The 19,037-nt window shown below is 45.7% G+C and overlaps 1 protein-coding gene across 1 annotated transcript; it reads right to left on the bottom strand.

The window, feature by feature from the left end:
• Window positions 1-323: 323 nt before the first annotated feature.
• PGD (phosphogluconate dehydrogenase) lies at window positions 324-18,656 on the bottom strand. Its single transcript, XM_075018098.1, has 13 exons — window positions 18,519-18,656; window positions 15,552-15,627; window positions 14,921-15,100; window positions 14,339-14,404; window positions 12,510-12,628; window positions 10,948-11,017; window positions 10,062-10,196; window positions 9,136-9,325; window positions 5,181-5,311; window positions 4,140-4,273; window positions 3,643-3,742; window positions 1,643-1,765; window positions 324-601 (listed from the first exon to the last, which is right to left on the bottom strand). Exons 1-13 carry the CDS (start codon window positions 18,524-18,526, stop codon window positions 482-484), a joined length of 1,452 nt encoding a protein of 483 aa, XP_074874199.1. The 5' UTR covers window positions 18,527-18,656; the 3' UTR covers window positions 324-481.
• Between the last annotated feature and the right edge of the window lie 381 nt (window positions 18,657-19,037).

The raw sequence follows: 19,037 nt of genomic DNA, 5'->3' as shown, positions 1-19,037 counted from the left end.
GAGTGCTTTAAAATAAGACCTTTAGAACAAAGATCTTTCCTGCGCTGAAGGGCTATTAAAAATCTTACTGCACTTCCATTCTCTCTCTCCACCATTGTGCAGTGTTCCTTTGTACTGATGGTTTGCCACCCTCTACTTGCAAGGGAGCCGCATTTCAGTCATTCTTTATCAACATGGTTAGTGAAACTCTTAAAGCTCACAAACAATAAGAATACAGAATAAGAATGGGCTATTAATGTATTCCATGAACCAATCCATGTTTCTGGTCATCTAACCTAAGAGAATAAAGAACAGGAAGAGTAGAAAACACCCCACTATACATTCATAAATGAGTTTATTTGCTGTCCTTCCAAGACACACGTACATGTTATTATAAAAATGCCCAGACAAACTCTAGCTAAATGCAGCATAAGCTAAGAGTTGCTAGCCAAAGGAATGTCTCAGAACTACAGTATCTTGGCTTCCAGATGAAATATTTCCACTAGGCATTGTAGGATGAAGAGGACACGTTTCCTCCATGACCTGTCCAGTTAGTGTGGATAAACTCTCCTGGTTTTGATAAGAGTTCATAGGTATGAGCACCAAAGTAATCACGTTGTGCCTAGAAGATGAAACACAGGAACAACACATATATCAACATCACTGAGGCACTGCATCTTACATCCCACCTCTGTATGTAGTTATCTGAGTGACACATTTTAAAATTTACAGTAGATCCAAGACTTGCATGGGGGTTGCCTTCTCACAATCCACCCCCACATAAGTCAAATTTCCAGCATAACTCTGGTGGAGCCAGGAAACTGATGAGAGCACAAGCCCTGGTCAGTTTCCTGGCTCCAGAGAGGGAAGGGGAGCCCGGACCAGGTGGCAGCTTGGCTCCCAGCTCTCCTCTGCTTGCAGGAGCTGGGAAACTGACCAGGACCAGTGTTGGTCAATTTCCTGGATCCTGCCAGCAGCAGGGAGCCAGGAACCAGGCTGCCACTTTGTTCTCAGCTCCCTGCCACACTCGGAGCCAGGCACATCATCTCCCCAGCTTCACCCAGCTGAGGGAAGCCAGAGAGAAGACCCAGTGGCGTGCCTGTCTGTGCACCTGGGTTCCCCCAGCTGGGAGAACAATTGCAGGGGCAGACAGCTGCAGTGGCATAGTTTCTCCCAGCAGTGTGGCTGTCTGCCCAGCTTCCCCCAGCTGGGAAAAGCCATGCCAGGCAGATAGCTGCAGAGAGGCTTCTAGTTGCACTTAACTTATGTTAATGCAAGTTAAGCATGACTCAAATTCGTGCATTTTGGGGGTTTACTGTATGGGATTTATGGCAAATCTTAAACATTTCTAGAATGTACATGTGATCTGTTACACGAGCAAAACTTTCAGAAAAGTAGATTCAAACTGGAGAAAAGAAGCAGAAAAACAAGGAAAAATAAACAAACTACACTACATTTTATTGCTATCAAAGTGTGCAGTAATTTAAGATTTGAAGGTGCAAACCCAAGAGTAATGCATAGAAGAGGTGGACATACAGAAGAAAGGCTTTTAGTAGGCGATCCTATAGATGTGCTGTTTTGTTCAGGGTGGAGGTGGGGAAGTAACAGCATGGGCTGAAATTTCAGCCTCACAGGCCTCAGTGTGGAGTCTCAGGGTGCTTACCTGAATCAGGTTAGCTGGCAGAATGTCATGCCTGTACCCATCATAAAAAGAAAGTGCCGTGGTGAAGCAGGGCATAGGAATGCCAATCTGGACTCCAGTGCTGATAACATGTCGCCAGGAGTCCTGATGGTGAATAAAGAGAAGAAAGGAAACAGATCTCGAATTAGCCAGCAGTGTACAGGACTACAGCAGAGGTTACTGGTCTCTAGGCTAGCTGGTTCCCACTCACAGTAATCAAACATCGTATGGGGGCAGATTTTCTCATCAGTATACATGCACAAAATCACTCCACAGTGCTGCCCAGCAAGACAGGATTAACAAACAAGACACGCAGTAAAAGCACAACTATACACTACATACACAATCATATCTCAAAGTCAGACAGGAATGCTCTTCTTTTATATATTCGGGGAGAACAACTTTCCAAGGAGAAAAATAAAATAAGCACAACACGGAGCAAATAAGGCATTTTCAGTAATCCTAATTAAGAAGAGCACAATGATTTCCCAAGGACATAAGGTTTCAAAAAGGTTAGGTGGATAATCCTTTGTCTCAACATTAAATCTGATTTAGTAACACGCATAAGATTATTCAGCTTTAGTGAATGGAACTGAGTCATCATAAGATGACTTAATTGGCCCATCTATTTTAATCAGACTCCTTTCCTGCCCAAATCAGAATGTTTATGTTTGGACAGTCCTGGACCTAGTGAATGAAGAGCCCAGTATATTGTTGGTATTATGCTACTGCATACCCTAATAAGAGCAGAATTTTTAGCTACAAAACTGTAAGCCAAGCTCTGCACGGCTGACCCCTTCCAAGGCAAAGGGTGTAGTTAGTGGTGAGAATGAGCACCTAACTATTAGACAAAAAGTTTTTAGGACCACAGTTCTTCTAAATTACTGCTCTCCTGTCTGAGGCTTTTATGTGAAAAGAGAATGGTGAACTTAAGAGTTTATGGTGCTACTAATGGAGCTCCCAGGAAGAGGAAATGGTTGAACGGGTGTCAATAAATTATATTTTAGAAACTGAGTCACAGTAGCCGAGGCTGAATTAATGTAACCTAAGGGCAAAGCTACAAAGAACTGAACATCTGTTTGCCTGTAAATAACTTCTGTGGAGATCACATTAATGCTTCATGATATTCATGGAGATGTTATATTTGACATAGTGGCAAGTCCAGGAAGCACTGCAGTACATCCTCGCCTCCAAGTTCTATAGTCTAGGAATCGTTCAGCTCAGCTTTCAATACATTTGGATGCCAAAATTATAAAGGTAGTACTTTACCCATTGCAGTCAAACTTATTCCCTATTTTCCTTTATTATATCAGTGGTCACCTACCAGTAGAACGGGGAGCAACTGACAGGTGATTCCCCCATGACTGGTTTGCTCACAAGGCTCTCAACTACCTGCACTTCAGCTGTCCCTTCCCCCACTGCCATGCTGCTCGGGTGATCTGCCTTGGAGCTGCCCCAGCAGGAGCATATTCAGCTGAAAAGGCTTAGCATACTTAAAGAAGCAATGCAAATCTGTGACTGACACACACACACTCTCTCTCTCTCTCTCTCACTCACACAAGCGTACTCTGTCTTTCACTCTCCCCTTCCAATCCAATGCATTGAGGCCAAATTCTAATTTGATTGATAACATTTTGATTCACTGGGGTTAGGATGGTGCAGGTTCAACTGTTACAATAACATGTCATGTCCTGCTGTACATTGTATGCAGTGATAGTGCTAAACAGCTGGCATGTCCCACCATGGAGATGCTGCATTTCAAGAGTGGATGAGTGCTTCACAGATGCATATATTGTATTTGTGTGTATATTTAGGATTACCTAAATCTCTTTGGGATTAAGAGTGTTGCATAAAAGATGTTTTAAAGACTCTCTCTGCCTTTTCTCTCTTTTTGGCTCTAACCACATTGCAGAAGGGGTGCACAGGAATGTACTCGATTTGTAAACTGTTGTATTTGTACTTTGCCTCGTTGAGAAACATACCTGACAGTCCTCCACAGCCTTCTTAAAGAAGTCGTCCAATAGCAGGTTCTGGAGATCAGGGTTTCTGTCAAAAGCGTCTTTGATCTTCCCCAGGAATGCACTAAACAGGACAGACACAAAGCTGGCATTAAGTATTGGGGGTGGGATCTGTGAATGGCTTAGAATCCAAGGTACTTAAGGACTGAGATTAGACAGGCAGCCAGTAAGGCACAGGGTTTACAGAACTCAATCTATCAACAGATTCTGAACACCACCAACACCAAGGGACAAAGGACAAGGTGGAAAAAAAAAATGAGAAGAGCAGCACTGACTGAGCACCAATAAACTTGACATCAGGCTGCAGTGAAATCCTGTGCTGATGCAGGCAGCAACATTCCAGTATTGTATTAGCAGGTAAGATACCGATTCTCCACAGAGATCTCTGAGTGGGCCAGTCCAACACTGGGTAAACCAGTCAGTGCTCTGGTCAGTGTTTCCTGCCTCAATTGCTCTCTTACCTTCTGATGATGCAGCCTCCCCTCCACATCAATGCAATGGCTCCATAGTTAACTGTCCAGCCAAATTCTTTGGCTGCCTGTCTCAGCAACATGAAGCCTTGAGCATAGGAGATAATCTTGGAGGCATAGAGAGCCTGAAGAGAAGCAAATAAAATTTAAGGAAGCAACCCACTAGCTCTGATGGAAGAACTTTACCAGCTGACACACAAGCAAAGCACATAATTCCCACCAATGTCCACCTCAAGGGCAACATTCCCATTGCATGTAAGAAATTCACTTACTGGATCCCAAACACTCCTAAGTAGTATATCTGATGCCTAATCCTTCTCATTCTCACAGCTCAAAGAATGTAGCTGATCCAGGTCAACAGATATTTGACATTTCTCTCTCCTGTGCAATTCAGATGACTAACTTCAAAACACCACCATTTTCTCATGTTCATGCTATGCAGATTATTACACTTCCACTACTTACTGGGCTCTCAGAAGACATTTAGGGGTAAATTACACCTAAATTACAGCACAGAACACTGAAAGCCAGGACTGGTGGCTGTAAATAAATTTTGTAGAACCATGGTTGTCTGGATAACTAAAATCATGCTGGATGACGGATGTTGATGGATGACAGAGTTCTGGATTAGAAAGGTTCAACCTGTACCATCTCCACTGCATAACTTGGGAAATGGAGTCACACAATGAGGAAGTAAATTGCCCAAGTTCACACAATGCCAGTGATCAGACTGGGAAGAGCAACTGGTTCCCAGTCTTTTGCCTGTATCACCCTTCTTCTTAACTGGGATCTTTCTCTCGTCCATGAACAAGTTTTCCCTGTTAACCTTATTTTGCTGCATCTCAGTTAGTGGTAGAAATGGACAAGACAGGACAGGAGGGTGGTCAAGAGCAGACTCCAATGGCAGGAGGCAGGGCAAGCACAAGAAAATAACCAGCACGTATTCCATGTGGAGTCCCTGGCTTAAGACATACAAGTTCACTCTTTTCCTGCAATTCTAATGCAGAGTTCTGGCTAGCAACCCTGACTCACCTTGCGAATATCTTCCAGAAATGCTTTCTTCTTCCCACTGAACTGAGTCATTTTGGGCCCATCCAACCGTTTGCTGGCCTGCACCCTCTCATCCTTGAGGGAAGACAAACACCGTGCAAAGACAGCCTCACCTTTATCCAGAGAAGGGAAGAGAAGATATTTAGTAAGCACAAGCCAAACAATGAGGTCTTTTTAGCCTACTGCATGCAGAGTCAAGGCACAGGACAGCTATTTACTGAGATGGGATGACTGCAGCAGGCCACACTGCCACACAAGAAAGGCCAGGCTTGGGAATGAGAAGACTCCCACCACCTACACCAAAGGGAATTTCCTCTGGCTACAGGAAGAGGGCCTTTTATCAAGCACCCAGCTGAGCTGCACACAATCTACTGTAGCTAGTTCAACAGAGGTCCAGCAGAAATGGAGAAGGGTAGGATCTAAAAATAGCAGAAAGTGAGGGTGGGAGGAGGAAGAGACAGGGGGATCAAGTGGGAAACAGCCCACAACTGGCAATCTGGAGAGTCCACATTGTGGTGGCTTCCAAGGCATGATTTACTTAGGTTTCTGGATGAATTATCTGAATGCCAGAAGGAGCAGACGGTTCAGCCAAAAGCACAGCCCCAAGCTAGAGCAGCTTTGGGCAGCATTGCTTGACCTGAAGGAGAGTTCTTAAAACAACATACAGCAGCTCTGACATGACAGGTATTCTGGGCAGCAATAATTTTTGTTTCCTTATTTGTGAAAGGAACTTATATATTTTGGTCCGTTTCCTTCAGCAGTTAAACCGAGACAATTTTGTATCATGGTATATCTTAGGTAGAAATGGGGTTAGGCGATTAAAGGAATCCTTGCACAGAGAAGTTCTTACACAAATACCAAGGATAATGCACATTAATTGAAGATGCTTTTCTAGGAAATCTTCAGCACACACAAAAATGTTACAGACAAATACTACAAATCTACTTCCCAGGGATATCTATTAAAACTTCAGTTCTGGCATTTGGAGGCCCATGCAAGAGTCATACAACATAACTAAGCAAGGTAGGGATGGAGATGCACCCCTCAGAATGCTGCCGAATAAAGAAATATCATCAACCCTTGCCTTGAAGCCAGAACCCTGAATTCTTGTCCTAGCAGATAAATAAAGGCAGAACACATATACACAAAGATAAGTCATTTTAAAGTATATTCCATTGTCATTTAAGTCTGTACAGATATTCAGGGAAGGAACTGGGAATTTAAAGTTTCTTTTACTTTTTAGCATTTGAGGTCACCTTTCAGGGAAGTGACAACTATGAAAGCATGTAAGACTTTCCTTCTTCCTTCACAATGAATCTCCAGTTGCAAAAAAGCCTCTTTTCATACTCCTGTCAATGAGTCATAGATTTGCACAAGACTTCCCTGTAGGAGGCCATCATAGTTATCACAATCAGAACTAGCCACTCCTTTTCATTCTTGCCCAACCTGTTTCCTTCTGCTTTGCACAGCAGGGAGCATGCATGACTTCTACTGCAGGGAGAAAACTGCAAGTCATTCTGATACAAGATGTAGCAATTGCACGAAGAATGGCCAATATTTGCACAGGGACTGTTGTGAAGCATTAACCCCACAAGGCACTGCTGCAGGACAGAATTATATTGGGGAAATGCCTCCATCCTGGATCCTTGCAAAAGCAGGAGCCCAAGCAAGAGAACTTTACCAAACAAATGGAGTATACAACAATCTAAAAGTAAACAAAGCTCTGAGAGACTAAAGGTTTTTTACAATATATAGATTATTTAGCAAATAGCAGCCTCAGCCTTACTTCCTAAAAATCTTTTTGTTGCAGTTCATTCAAGCTTCTCCAATAAACTGGATTCAGCTGGCCACAGAGGGAATGATCAATATGATTTATCTTCTGATACAAGGGGGCATAGTAAAACAAAAGCAGAGAGAAGAGAAGGTGAGGAAAAGAGCCCCAAAATACAGTGCAACCTGACAACAGCTGGAACTTCCCAAAGTCCATATTAGAAACTGTAGCATGAATTTAAACCCATCTGTAACACAGTTTGGGTGTCTAACCCTAACCCTCTAGCAATTTTACAGCTGTGCTCAGAAACTATGCTAGAAACAACCATTAACGGTTGGTAGGTGAGTATGTGGGTATGCGGTTGGCTACTTTTCAAGCACATGCTATGGGCCTGACCCAAAGCTAGTGCTTTTTTTGTGCTGGTACTGAGTACCGGCACCTTGGCAGCCCCAGCAGGAGGATTGGCTGGGGATGGGGGTGGAGAGCCTGCTGAGTACCATCTCCTTTTAAAAAACAAAAAAACAAAAACCAACACTGCCCAAAGCCTGCTGAAGTCAGTGAAAAGATTCTCACTGAATTCAATGAGCTTTGGGTCTCACTCTCTGCTAACCAAAGCAGTAAAAACATTCTGTTCACCTTGCACAGAGAAACTGTGCAAACACACAAAGATGGCAGCTATGCTTCTTGCAGAAAAATGCTCAAAATTCATTTTTAAAGACAGCTGTGGTTAGCGCTGTTCAAGCCTTAGCGTGGATAAGGCCCAAGGGTCCCTAACTAGTCAGATGGACTCTGTCACTCTAGCTCTGCTAAAACCATCACTTGGAAATGGGGGAGAAGAAAGTTACATGGATGGTGGGGAAAATAATTCCTACAGCTTCCGGAAGATGCAAGCTCTCATAAAGCTAGAGCACCGCAGTGTGCAATATGTTCGCTACTCGCCACATGTGGCAAATAGGCCACTGCGTTGTGGTACATGCATGCATACTAACTAATACGAAATAATTCTTTGAATTCATCACACATGCTCAAGATGTTTAGCGCAGGCGAAAGGAGTTGCAACACGATCGGTCGTTAGTAGCTACGAAACAAATCTGCCTGTATGCATTTGCAGACACTCCCCTGTGGGCACTGACACTGCCTGTGCTGAAAGGGAGCATTGCAGAACACGGCAAGAATCAGGGTTAGGTATCTCACCCTCTGATGTTTGGGGGCAGCGTTGGTGTCTGCATGGAAGTCGCACAAGAAAGGCTGGAGCTGTGCCACCCCCAGCCGCACCGGCAGGCGACCAGGGCGGGGGGAGGTTATTACAGGCTATGCAGGGTTCAAAGCCTTTCCATAGTTAGCCCTTCTTTGCTGCAGTGAGTCGTGTTGCCATATTTGTGTCTGTGATTAACTCATCTCACAGTTTCATGTGAATTCAAAGGCCAAAAGATATTTATTTTTCTAATATTATTTAATAAAGTTTTGTATAATACAACGTAGTGCATGTGGAAAGACGACAACAAGTTTGGTGAGCTTTGAATTTCTATTAGAAACTGCTGCTGTAGCATAATAGGCATTTATTATTCCAAGCTTTTTCAAGGCTGTGATATGACTCAGGATGAGGTGTGTGGGGAGGATAGATTACTGAGAACAGTGTAGAACCAAACTCGAGTGGTAGGTCGTTAAGCCACCACCGGCTAAGGAAGGCAAATACCAGAGGAGGAAGCGGGGCAGAAGGTGTTGTCTGTTCAAGGGGAACAGTAATGATTAGGAAGAACTTCTACAGAAGATAAGCAAAGATCAGGAAGTAGTTTGCCATATTGTCAAAGGGCAGAAGGATTTTAACAGTTAGACCACAGACAGCAGAGACAGAAGCACAGAATCCTAGGGCTGGAGGTCCTTGAGTCCAGCCCGCTGCCTAAAGCAAGATCAACCCTAACTAAATCATCTCAGCCAGAAATTTGTCAAGCTGGGACCTAAAAACCTCTAGGGATGGAGATTCCAACACCTCTCTAGATAACGCATTCCAGTGCTTCACCACCCTCCTGGTGAAATAGTTTTTTCCGATATCCAACCTACACCTTCCCCATGGGCTTTTTCTGATATCCAACCTACACCATCCCCCCTGTTGCTGTTAGACTTGTAGAACAAGAGACAGTGATATCAGATTGACAAGTCAATTACCAATGAGTGTGACAGGAACTCCATATTCCAGGGCTGAGATGGCTGTCCACTTCCCAGTGCCTTTTTGACCTGCACTGTCCTTGATCTTTGGGAGCAGGTGTTTGCCATCAGAGTCCCTGAACTTCAGGATGTTGGCTGTGATTTCAATCAGGAAAGAGTCCAGCTCTGTCTTATTCCATTCTCCAAAAACCTTGATGGAAACACCAAGAGTGGGATTGCAAGAGGGACACTCATCCACATTCAAATTACTGACACTCTTTCAAACACACCAATGATCTTAACCCACTTGCCAGCCACTACTCAGTAGCCCAAAGGAGAAACTAGTATTTGCCCATTTCAGCGGTTCCCCAGGTACATGGAGCTGCAAAGCAGCCATCTCCAAATGGAACCACACTGGCCTATTCTGGTCTAATACTATAATTCTGAGCCCTACAGGAAGTGGAGACACCTCATTCCATGACATGGCACTCTTGACTATTTACGGCTCATTCCAAGATTAATCAGGTCTCTACAAGAATCAGTAACCCACGTTATTGAATCCCATCCTGCTTTAAGAGTTCTCTGTGACCTGCATTATTGGCTCATGTGGAGGCAGTTCATTAGCTTCTTCAGCCCAAGACTAGGGATAGGAAGCAACAAGTTAAAATGTTTCAAATCCCACCAAGATAGATTCGTTCCCCAGACAGAAGGCACACATGGAATGAATGATCTGAGACAATGGTCTAAAAATGCACAAGGTTTAAGACTGACCCATTTCGCGTCTATGGATTTTACCTCACTAGCCCTAGCAGAAGATCTGTAGCAGATTCTGTTACAGCCATTAGCTATGCTCCATTCTAATTGTCTTCAAAGCAGAGCAGTCACCCCCTAGGGCTCAGGGCAGAGGTGGAACAGAAGGGGCGGGGAGAAGAGAGAATGTGGCTCACCGTTGCCATCTCATCATGTTCCATGCCCAGCACATCCTTCATCAGGTGGTACGCCTCACAGATCAGCTGCATATCTCCGTATTCAATCCCATTGTGCACCATCTTCACAAAGTGTCCAGCTCCTTCTTCTCCTACCTGCCAAAGAGACATCTTCACAGAGTGCCTCTAGACCCACTGCTGCCACTGCTACCTGCCCCTAGCATCCCTTTGCTTAGTATGACCCTGTAAATTTAGTAGTAGGGGAAAGGTACCCTGTATGCACCAGGGCTCTATTTATGCACAGGTACAGTTTGAACCTCTCTCATTCAGCACCCTTGGGACATGACCAGTGCCAAATAAGAGAATTTATTGGACCATGGGAGGTCGATATTATCTAGCATATTACCAGCACTTTCACTGCTTACTGGGCTCTTAGAAGACATTTAGAGGTAAATGGTAAGTGGTCATCTGGCTCCCTAAAATCATGCCAGATTACAGATATTCCCAGATGAGAGAATTCTGGATTTGAGAGGTTCAGCCTGTACAGCATGGCAGCTTCCCTCACACAGCCGTGGCACCATGCCTCACCTGGGACGAGAAGGGAGTTCATTCTCTACTACCCCCTCCTTCCTTGGTCTCTGCTGAGACCGTTAGAAAGGGAAATATCTGTGATGGTGACTTCAGTGTTGAGTCCATGTGAGCAGAGAGCACATGCAAAGTGAAGCATCACGAAACAGCAAATCTGTGCTGGGTGCAGCAGACTGAAGGATCAATGCAAAAACGATTGCTAAAACCTTTGCTAAAGGGTGTATTTGCGATAGACATAGACACAGATTTCAGTTGCCTAAACACCCAAGCAATGGATGTAATCGTATTCGAAGATCTACCAATGTCACTCAATACTTGCCCAGTCACAGCAGGGTTCCCCAGTGTTCACTTTAGCAGCGATGCTTTGAAATATCTTCTTGATGTGAGGCCTGTGGAGAAGAATAGGATAACTCAAGCAGCCAGAGAGAAACATTTAAAGAGAAAATTTATCAATATCACACAGCCACTGTATCTCACCCCCAAGGCCAGATGGTGAGGGGGACTTGGCTAACAGACATCTCCCTTCAAATCAAGATAAATACAAAATGCCCCAAGAATTAGCCACTCCATGGAAACAACAAACACCAGAAGCACTGCATTTACATATTGTCTTGTAGAGGCGGCCATCAAAGCACTTCAAGGAGGCAACCAGTATTCCATCCATTTTGCAGATGAGGAAGGTGAGGCACAGATTAAATGTCATGCCCAACACTATACAGTAAGTCAGTGGCAGACTTTGAACATAACCCAGACTTTCTGGTTTGCAGCCCTATATATTAACCACATCGATTTTAGATGATTTGGAAAGAGTGGTTTAATTAATTAATGTTAACTGGGAAGTTTTGCCAAGTAGATGAAATGATATCAAAGAACACCAAGTCAGGAATGGGTGAAAGGAGCCACCTGAAAGGAACATGAACAAAAAGTGGGATGCAGGAAGAAAGGAAGACAGAATTCTTGGTGGGGATGGAAGAAATGAATAACATTTACCCAGGTGTTCAAAATTAAAAGAAAAACAGAGATTACTCTTGTTGTAACCACCAAATTGGAACAGGCTCATTTGAAAAGAAAAGCTGGTGCAAAGTGACAGGACCTTTCGATTTCTAAAGCTGCGTGTTCTTTGAGCCAAAACAGGCCCAGAAAACAAAATGTCTCTCTAAACACACAGGAAAAAAACCACCATGACAGATCCTGAAACAGCCACTGCTGTGAGGTGGGAGAAGTGAGATCAAGAACCATGTTTGGAAGCAAGAATTCATGCATCCTGGGACAGCTTGGAGACACCAAAGAGAAACTGAAGCCTCTTTTTGAGCTCTGAGTCACTGCAGCAGCTCCTGTTGTTGCCCACGTTATAACTAGCAATTTCACTGCTGCCACAGAGTCCCACAAGAGTAAAATAAAGATCTGTGGTATCTCTGGTCAGGTGGCCCATTCTCCTCCCCCCAGTTCTGCTCTATACAGTAGGTACCTCCACCTGCACACTGCTGAGAAGAAAACGGAGTAAACACTGACTGCCTTGAACATCCTGGGCTGCCTGTGACCTCAGCTGGGATGAGAAGTGCTGAGCTTTCAGAAAACATCAATTGTGTCAGGATACACACACACACACAGCTCCCAACACCGGGGTTCCCTCTAATTTTTATCATCCATGGGTAGATTAAATTTTGTTATGTGCACCAAGGCATATGGGGATGTGCACCACCAATAGAAACACATGCTGTGGCGGCTCTGCTAATCAGCTGGGTGGTGCCTGAATTTCTCCAGGGTGGCCACTCAAGTGCTCAGCTTAAAGGGAATACTGCCAACATCCACAGGAGATGTCCTCATTACACCAACCAAACTGCAGGAGTAGCTAGTAGGAGAGGCAGGGTTGGTACTTACCAAGCCTCTTTGTCTCCTCCTGGCATGAGTGAGGGTCCATATCTGGCTCCATCCTCTCCACCACTCACACCACTTCCTACGAACAAGATGCCCTTTTCCCGGAGTTCTTTACACCGCCTCTGAGTGGGAGAAAGAGAAATATTTTTTAAAACGCTTTTCTGAAACAGAAGAGGGTGAATCCTGCCTGTTACTCCAAGCACTCATGGGATCAGGACAGATATGACATTACTGGGGCCTAAATATCATGTTTTCAGAGTTCTGCTTTAGTCGTGGCATCAAAGAGGAACTTGCAGAGGTTGCATTCTGAACATTAGGAAACTTCCCCTTGCTCCCCCACACTGACATGGGTCCTTGCAAAGAGAAGATAAGGACTTGGCCCTTTGTGTGTGAGGATGTCACACTGACAAATGGGAACCCTGGGCTTGCAAAGGCTCAGAGCTTTACGTGCCAGGTGACACAAGCTGTGTGCAAGTGGAGCCAATGAGCTCAGTAAGCAGAGAAAAAGAGCGCTGCACCATGAACACCGATGCTCTCTTCATGGGACAGAGGCGTGGCCTAGTGGCTGGAGCTCAGGAGCAGGAGTCAGAGGCTCCTGAAAGTTAATTCTGACCCTGATGCTAATTTCTTCCATGGTTTTGGTCATGTCACAAGCTCTTTGTCTTGATTTCTTTAGCTGGGATGATAGTATCAATTTACTTCCTGGGGCAAAGAGGCAGCATTAGGAGGATTAATCCACCCTTGAGAGTTGCAATGGCATGCCCAGGTGAAAAAAGCTACAGACACAACATCAGCAGCTCATTTAACAGGCCTCTCTTATTCTATGAGCAAGGCAACAGGAACAGCTGACTTGTAGCATGTCAGGTATCACTACAAGTACAGCCATCCCTTGGCACTTGGCAGTTTTATCCAAGTGTGTGATTCTTGTACCATTCCCATGTTCACAGAATACATGGCCAATGGAATTATGCTGATTTTGCCCACCAGCATATAGTCTGTGGCCTCATGTTCCTGTCAAGCAGCAACTCTGCCATAAACCTCCTGACTTCCTTAACTCTCTTTGATGAGGTTTGAGACCCTAGAGCAGCACAGACTAGAAGACGTGTTTTCAGAGGGGCTATGTTCTAATGAAGCCAGTGTTTTTATTGCTTTATTTCTGAACACAAACATATACCTTTCACAGGTCCTCTGCAGTATGGAACTAGCAACCTGACACAGGCTACGTCTATGAGCCCCAAACTTCGAAATGGCCATTTCGAAGTTTAGTAATGAAGCGCTGAAATGCATATTAGCGCTTCATTAGCATGCGGGCGGCCGTGGCACTTCGAAATTGCCGCACCTCGCCGCCGCGTGTCTCGTCCCGACAGGCTCCTTTTCGAAAGGACCCCGCCTACTTCGAAGTCCCCTTATTCCCATGAGCTGATGGGAATAAGGGGACTTCGAAGTAGGCGGGGTCCTTTCGAAAAGGAGCCCTGTTGGGACGAGACGCGCGGCAGCGAGGCGCAGCAATTTCGAAGTGCCGCGGCCGCCCACATGCTAATGAAGCGCTGAATATGCATTTCAGCGCTTTATTAGTAAACTTCAAAATGGCCATTTGCATGGCCATTTCGAAGTTTGGGGCTAGTGTAGACACGGCCACAGTGTTTTAACAGGTCTGTTGCTAAAGGGGTCACAGACAGAATTTGGTTTGGTTCCCATCAAACAGAAGAGTAGAAGGAATTCATGTATATAGCAATGCTTGAGCTACTTTCAGGGAGTCAAGAACCACTGGCAGGAGATTCTCAGCACATTCACTAAGGGGAAGATGGTCTAGAATGCAGTATCAGGCTTACTGTGGTGTCCCTGTATTCAGAATTCCCACCATCGATTATGATGTCTCCAGTTTCTAGCAATGGCACCTGCAACCAGAAAAAAAAAATCAGGTCAATCAGCATTATTATTTGGTGCACATAGGGAAAAGCTCAGAAGGAACCTGCAGTTGAGATCTCCTGAAGGTCCAAATAAACTCATCAGAACCTGTTCCAGATGGTACTGCACTAATCACAATCTTTTATGAGCCAGATTTACTAAGGGCTCCTCACAAGATTGGACTCCTCAGAAACAAAATCCAAAGGGGAGGGTTAAGTGTGCATATTTTTCTCATCTATAAAGCAGAGGCATCACTGTATCCACTTGGTAGTACTTAGCATCTGTAAAACTCTTTGAGATGCCTCTGCAATAACCAATCAAACCTTTATATTAAGGCAGTCTACTGACTGATTTTAATTCCCACAGGTTTTCATACACAAATACCTTTAAGCAATGCCAAGCTATCTGTGTGAGAGACTGTTTCTGCAACAATGGAGCTGTGAAGCTGGCATGAGGACAGCAAAGGACAAGGGGCCAATAGCTGCTAGGAAGGAATCTGTTCTCACCAGGCTTTTGATGAAATCATCCACTGCAGATCCAGCCTTCACCAGCAAAATCACCCGTCGAGGCTTTTTCAGTGTGGAGACCATCTCCTGCAAGCTGTGAGCCCCAATCACTTTGGTTCCTTTAGCTTCATTTGCCAGAAAGGCATCCACTTTGGAAACCGTCCGGTTAAATGCACAGACCTGTGAAAGCAGAAACCCTGGCTGTGACACCTCCCGATGTGATGCTGTCCACATCAAACACCATAGCTGACTAGCCTCACCACTATATACTGCTCTCCTGCTTCCTTCCTCCAAAAATCCACGCCAGTGACACCCCTGCAGTGCTGCTGTACATCTTTATGTTAGGTTCAGTCACGAACAGGATATTCCAAGCGTAATTAGAACATATCTACCCAAACCCCATGTGATCTCAATTCCTGGCTGGACACAGATGAGCACAGCCCTGCCCTGCAGCCCCTTTATGAACCAGAAAGGCCAGTAGCAAAGGCCATGATTAAAGGGAAAGAATCTGATCTCAGGCCATAGTTCCTTTTGCCGGCCATACACACCACCTCCCATACAAATTAAAAGGCCCAGCTGCTTAGACACACGGGATAGTCAGCCCTTGGAAATGACAATTCTCTTCACTCACCACAAAGCCATGGTCGTTCATGTTTAAAATCAGATTCTGACCCATTACAGCCAATCCAATCAAAGCAATGTCAGCTCTGGAAAGTAGAAGAACGCACCAATGTCAGCAAGATCCCAATTACCATTAATAACTCTCTCTTTGGGGTCTCTTTTGGCCTCCTGCACTGTCCTGTGAACGTGGTGCTGGTGAGAGGGTACATGCATTCTCCCTGCTTCTCTAAATGCTAGAACACCCTAACAGCGTGAGCCCACATGACTAAGGATTTTAGTAGAGAGGTGAGCACAGAAGAGCTTCCCATAAGGCACACCAAGTGATCTTGTGCTGCCAGGATTCCTATCCCAGCTACCAAGGCAAACAGACCCTGGCCAGAAGAAAGCAAGAAAATATCTTCCCTCCTGGAAAGCAACTGGAGAGGACAGGAGGAGCAAGAGGAGATATTGTGCCAGATGGACTCAGTGCTAACCCAATTACACTATTACACACAACAGCTGGACATCACTTTGCATTTCTGTGTTTTGCTGCATTCCACCAGGAGCTGAGGAGGCTCTCCCAGGTTATAATCACTGTCCCAGCAACAGTGCAGGGAGGCAATGGTGCTGGAGACCAATTTAGAGAGAGCTAATGGGGACATAAGGGACTTATACAAGAAGGAACAGCCCCATCCTTGTTTCAGGATGACACAGCAATCAATACTGCAGATGTCAGTTTCTTAAGGTCAGGGATCCACACTCAACAGCACTTGGATTTTGCTTCAGGCTTAGAATAAAGAATCTCAGTCCCCTTCAACTGGTCAAAATCCAGCTCACTGAGCCACTTGGTTATGTTCTCTCTCCAACATCCTGTGGTTTACTGCACAGTACACTGAAGAAAGAAGCTGGGAGGAGCTACTAGAGCCACCAACTTCCCCAAACCATGCAGATTAGAGAGGAGCTGCCTTATACAGGAGAAAATTGTGCACACAACCGAGTTTCATATGCATGTCACCCTGCCCCAGCCCCTCCTCACTCTGTCAGAAATCTCCCTCTTCTATCACCTTGATGGCTCCATTTGTTTTAGAAATTATCTTGTCTGTCCCCTCCCACACCCCGATCTCTGCGGCAGGAAATGAAAGGTTGTATTATATATTCTATGGAAAGATCAGCAGGGGAGAAACATTTCTCTTCGCGTGCAGAACATGCAAACTACCTAACATTTCAGACAGGAGAGTAGCACTACCCCAGCACAGACTTGCAACCTGCCTTTATTTTTTTTTCTTTTCTGTTCGTGCTCTTTGCTATGCACAGGTCCACCTGTAACTTAATAACTTCCTCTATGAGTTACCGATATATTTGTTTGCATTTTTCTGCAAAGTAACATTTCTCAAATTAAATTAGGGGAAAAAGTGAAATAACTGAAGAGAATTTTAGCTAGACAAAACAGAATCCACATATTTTCTGACTAGCTCCTGATATACAATAGAGCTCTTGGAGTGTGTGTTTGGACAACAAAGTGAATTACTAATATCTTCCTGTTGTCTCTGAGGGGGACCAGTGTTAGTCTGTGCGTGCAAACACAATGAGGACTAAGTGTGGCACCTCAGAGACTCACAGATTTATTAGGGCATAAACTTTCATGGGTAAAACCCACTTCATCAGGTAAGTTGGAGTGGAAATTTGAGGCATGGGTCTGTAATTTCCACTCCAACTCATCAAATGAAGTGGGTTTTAACCATAAAAGTTTATGCTCTAATAACTCTCTAAGGTGACACATGACTTTCTAGTGTGTTAGTAGAGAGCCTGAGTGCCGTTAAAGTAGTTAATAAAGGTAACAACCAGCTCTCATCGAATACTGAAACACTCTCACCTGAGTGTGCTAAGCCAAACTTTTCACAACTACCTCCCTCAATCCTACCTGACAACAGCCCATGACACTGGTTTCTGGGCATCACTGTGGAATGGGCCATGGAAGGCCCAGATCAAAGTCTGAGCAAGATGGTTCCACTCTGAGGGTGTGGGGCAGAAGGGGGAATCCCCCCTCTCAGCTCCCGAAAGAAAAAACAGTCACAGCCTCCAAGGCCAGAAGAGACCAGGGTTTTCAACCTGTGGTCCATGGACCCTGCGGGTGGTGGAGGATTAGCAAACCAGAGGAGAAGCATTGTGAGCATATCTAGAAAACTGGCTATTCCCCTCTATTTGGTACTGGTGAGACCACATCTGGAATATTGTGTTCAGTTTTGGGGGCCCCCGGTATAAAAAGGATGTGGATGTGCTGGAGCTGGTTCAGTGGAGGGCAACAAAAATGATTAGCGGACTGGAGCACATGAGCTATGAGGAGAGGCTGAGGGATTTGGGCTTATTTAGTTTGCAGAAGAGAAGACTGAGGGGTGATTTAATAGCAGCCTTCAACTTCCGGAAGAGGGACTCTAAAGAGGATGGAAAGACACCTCTCTCAGTAGTGGTGGATGACAGAATAAAGAGCAATGCTCTGAAGTTACCTTAGGAGAAGAGTAGGTTGGATATCAGGAAAAACTATTTCCCCAGGAGGGTGGTGAAGCACTAGAATGCTTTACCTAGCGAGGGCTGTACTAGATGGCCTCCTGAGGTCCCTTCCAGCCCTATGACTGTGAAACCATGTCTAAGATTTCCAGCGGCGTCCGCACCTCACACTCGGAACTGTTGAGGGGATCCCCCAATGAAAAAGTTGAAAACCAGATGCTGATCCGGTCTAACCTCCTACCCGCCATCGCCCAGACGCGCAAGGATATTGTCCTCCCCCCGCAGCCCGCCTAGCCATTCCCCGGGGCTGATGCTCGGCCACCAGCGCACTGCAGATCACGCCCATGCGCGGCCAGGCAAACCCGGCGCCCCGAGCTCCCCGCCCGCCCAGCTCAGGCAGGCACAGCGCCAGGCCCCTGGTCGCTCGGTGGCGGCTCCGCGTATGGGTCAGCCAGCAGCCGGGCGAGTCTCCCCGACGGGCCCCGGAACTCACTGTGCCATGGCGCCGACAGCTCCCTTCGCTGGGCCGGTGAGTGACTAGGTAGGCCTCGCCGAGGCAGGGCCAGCTGTACTACCCCGACTACGCTCCCATTGGCCCAGGCGGGCTCACCTCTCTCATGGGGGCGGAACATGGAGCTCGCTCACGACTAGCTCCGCCCCTTCACGTATGGGAAGAAGGCTCAGCCAGAGCGAGCAGAGGGCCGAGCTCATCTCCCTTTAAAGGGGCCAGTGCCCACCGTAAGCGAGAAGGTAGCAGGCAGCAGAATGCTAGACCCGAGCCGGTGTTCCTCATGCAAAATGCGGCACAGCCCGCCCCCGGCGGTATGAGCGTCCAGTGCTAAATCCACCTTGTGGGACTTGTGGAGCTGCAGTGTTTCCAGGGCCTCACTGCAGCTTTCAAATGGTCAGAATTTGTCAGGTTTCACAGAAAGCCAACTACGTCTGGACCAGACGTTGAGGAGTTTGAACCGTGAGCAAGTTCATACATCACAGACATGTTTAATACATATCT

The sequence above is a fragment of the Carettochelys insculpta genome, chromosome 23 (assembly GCF_033958435.1).
Source record: "Carettochelys insculpta isolate YL-2023 chromosome 23, ASM3395843v1, whole genome shotgun sequence".
NCBI lineage: Eukaryota > Metazoa > Chordata > Testudines > Carettochelyidae > Carettochelys > Carettochelys insculpta.
The sequence above is the reverse complement of the archived record's forward strand: the minus strand, read 5'-3'. Positions and strand labels throughout refer to the sequence as shown.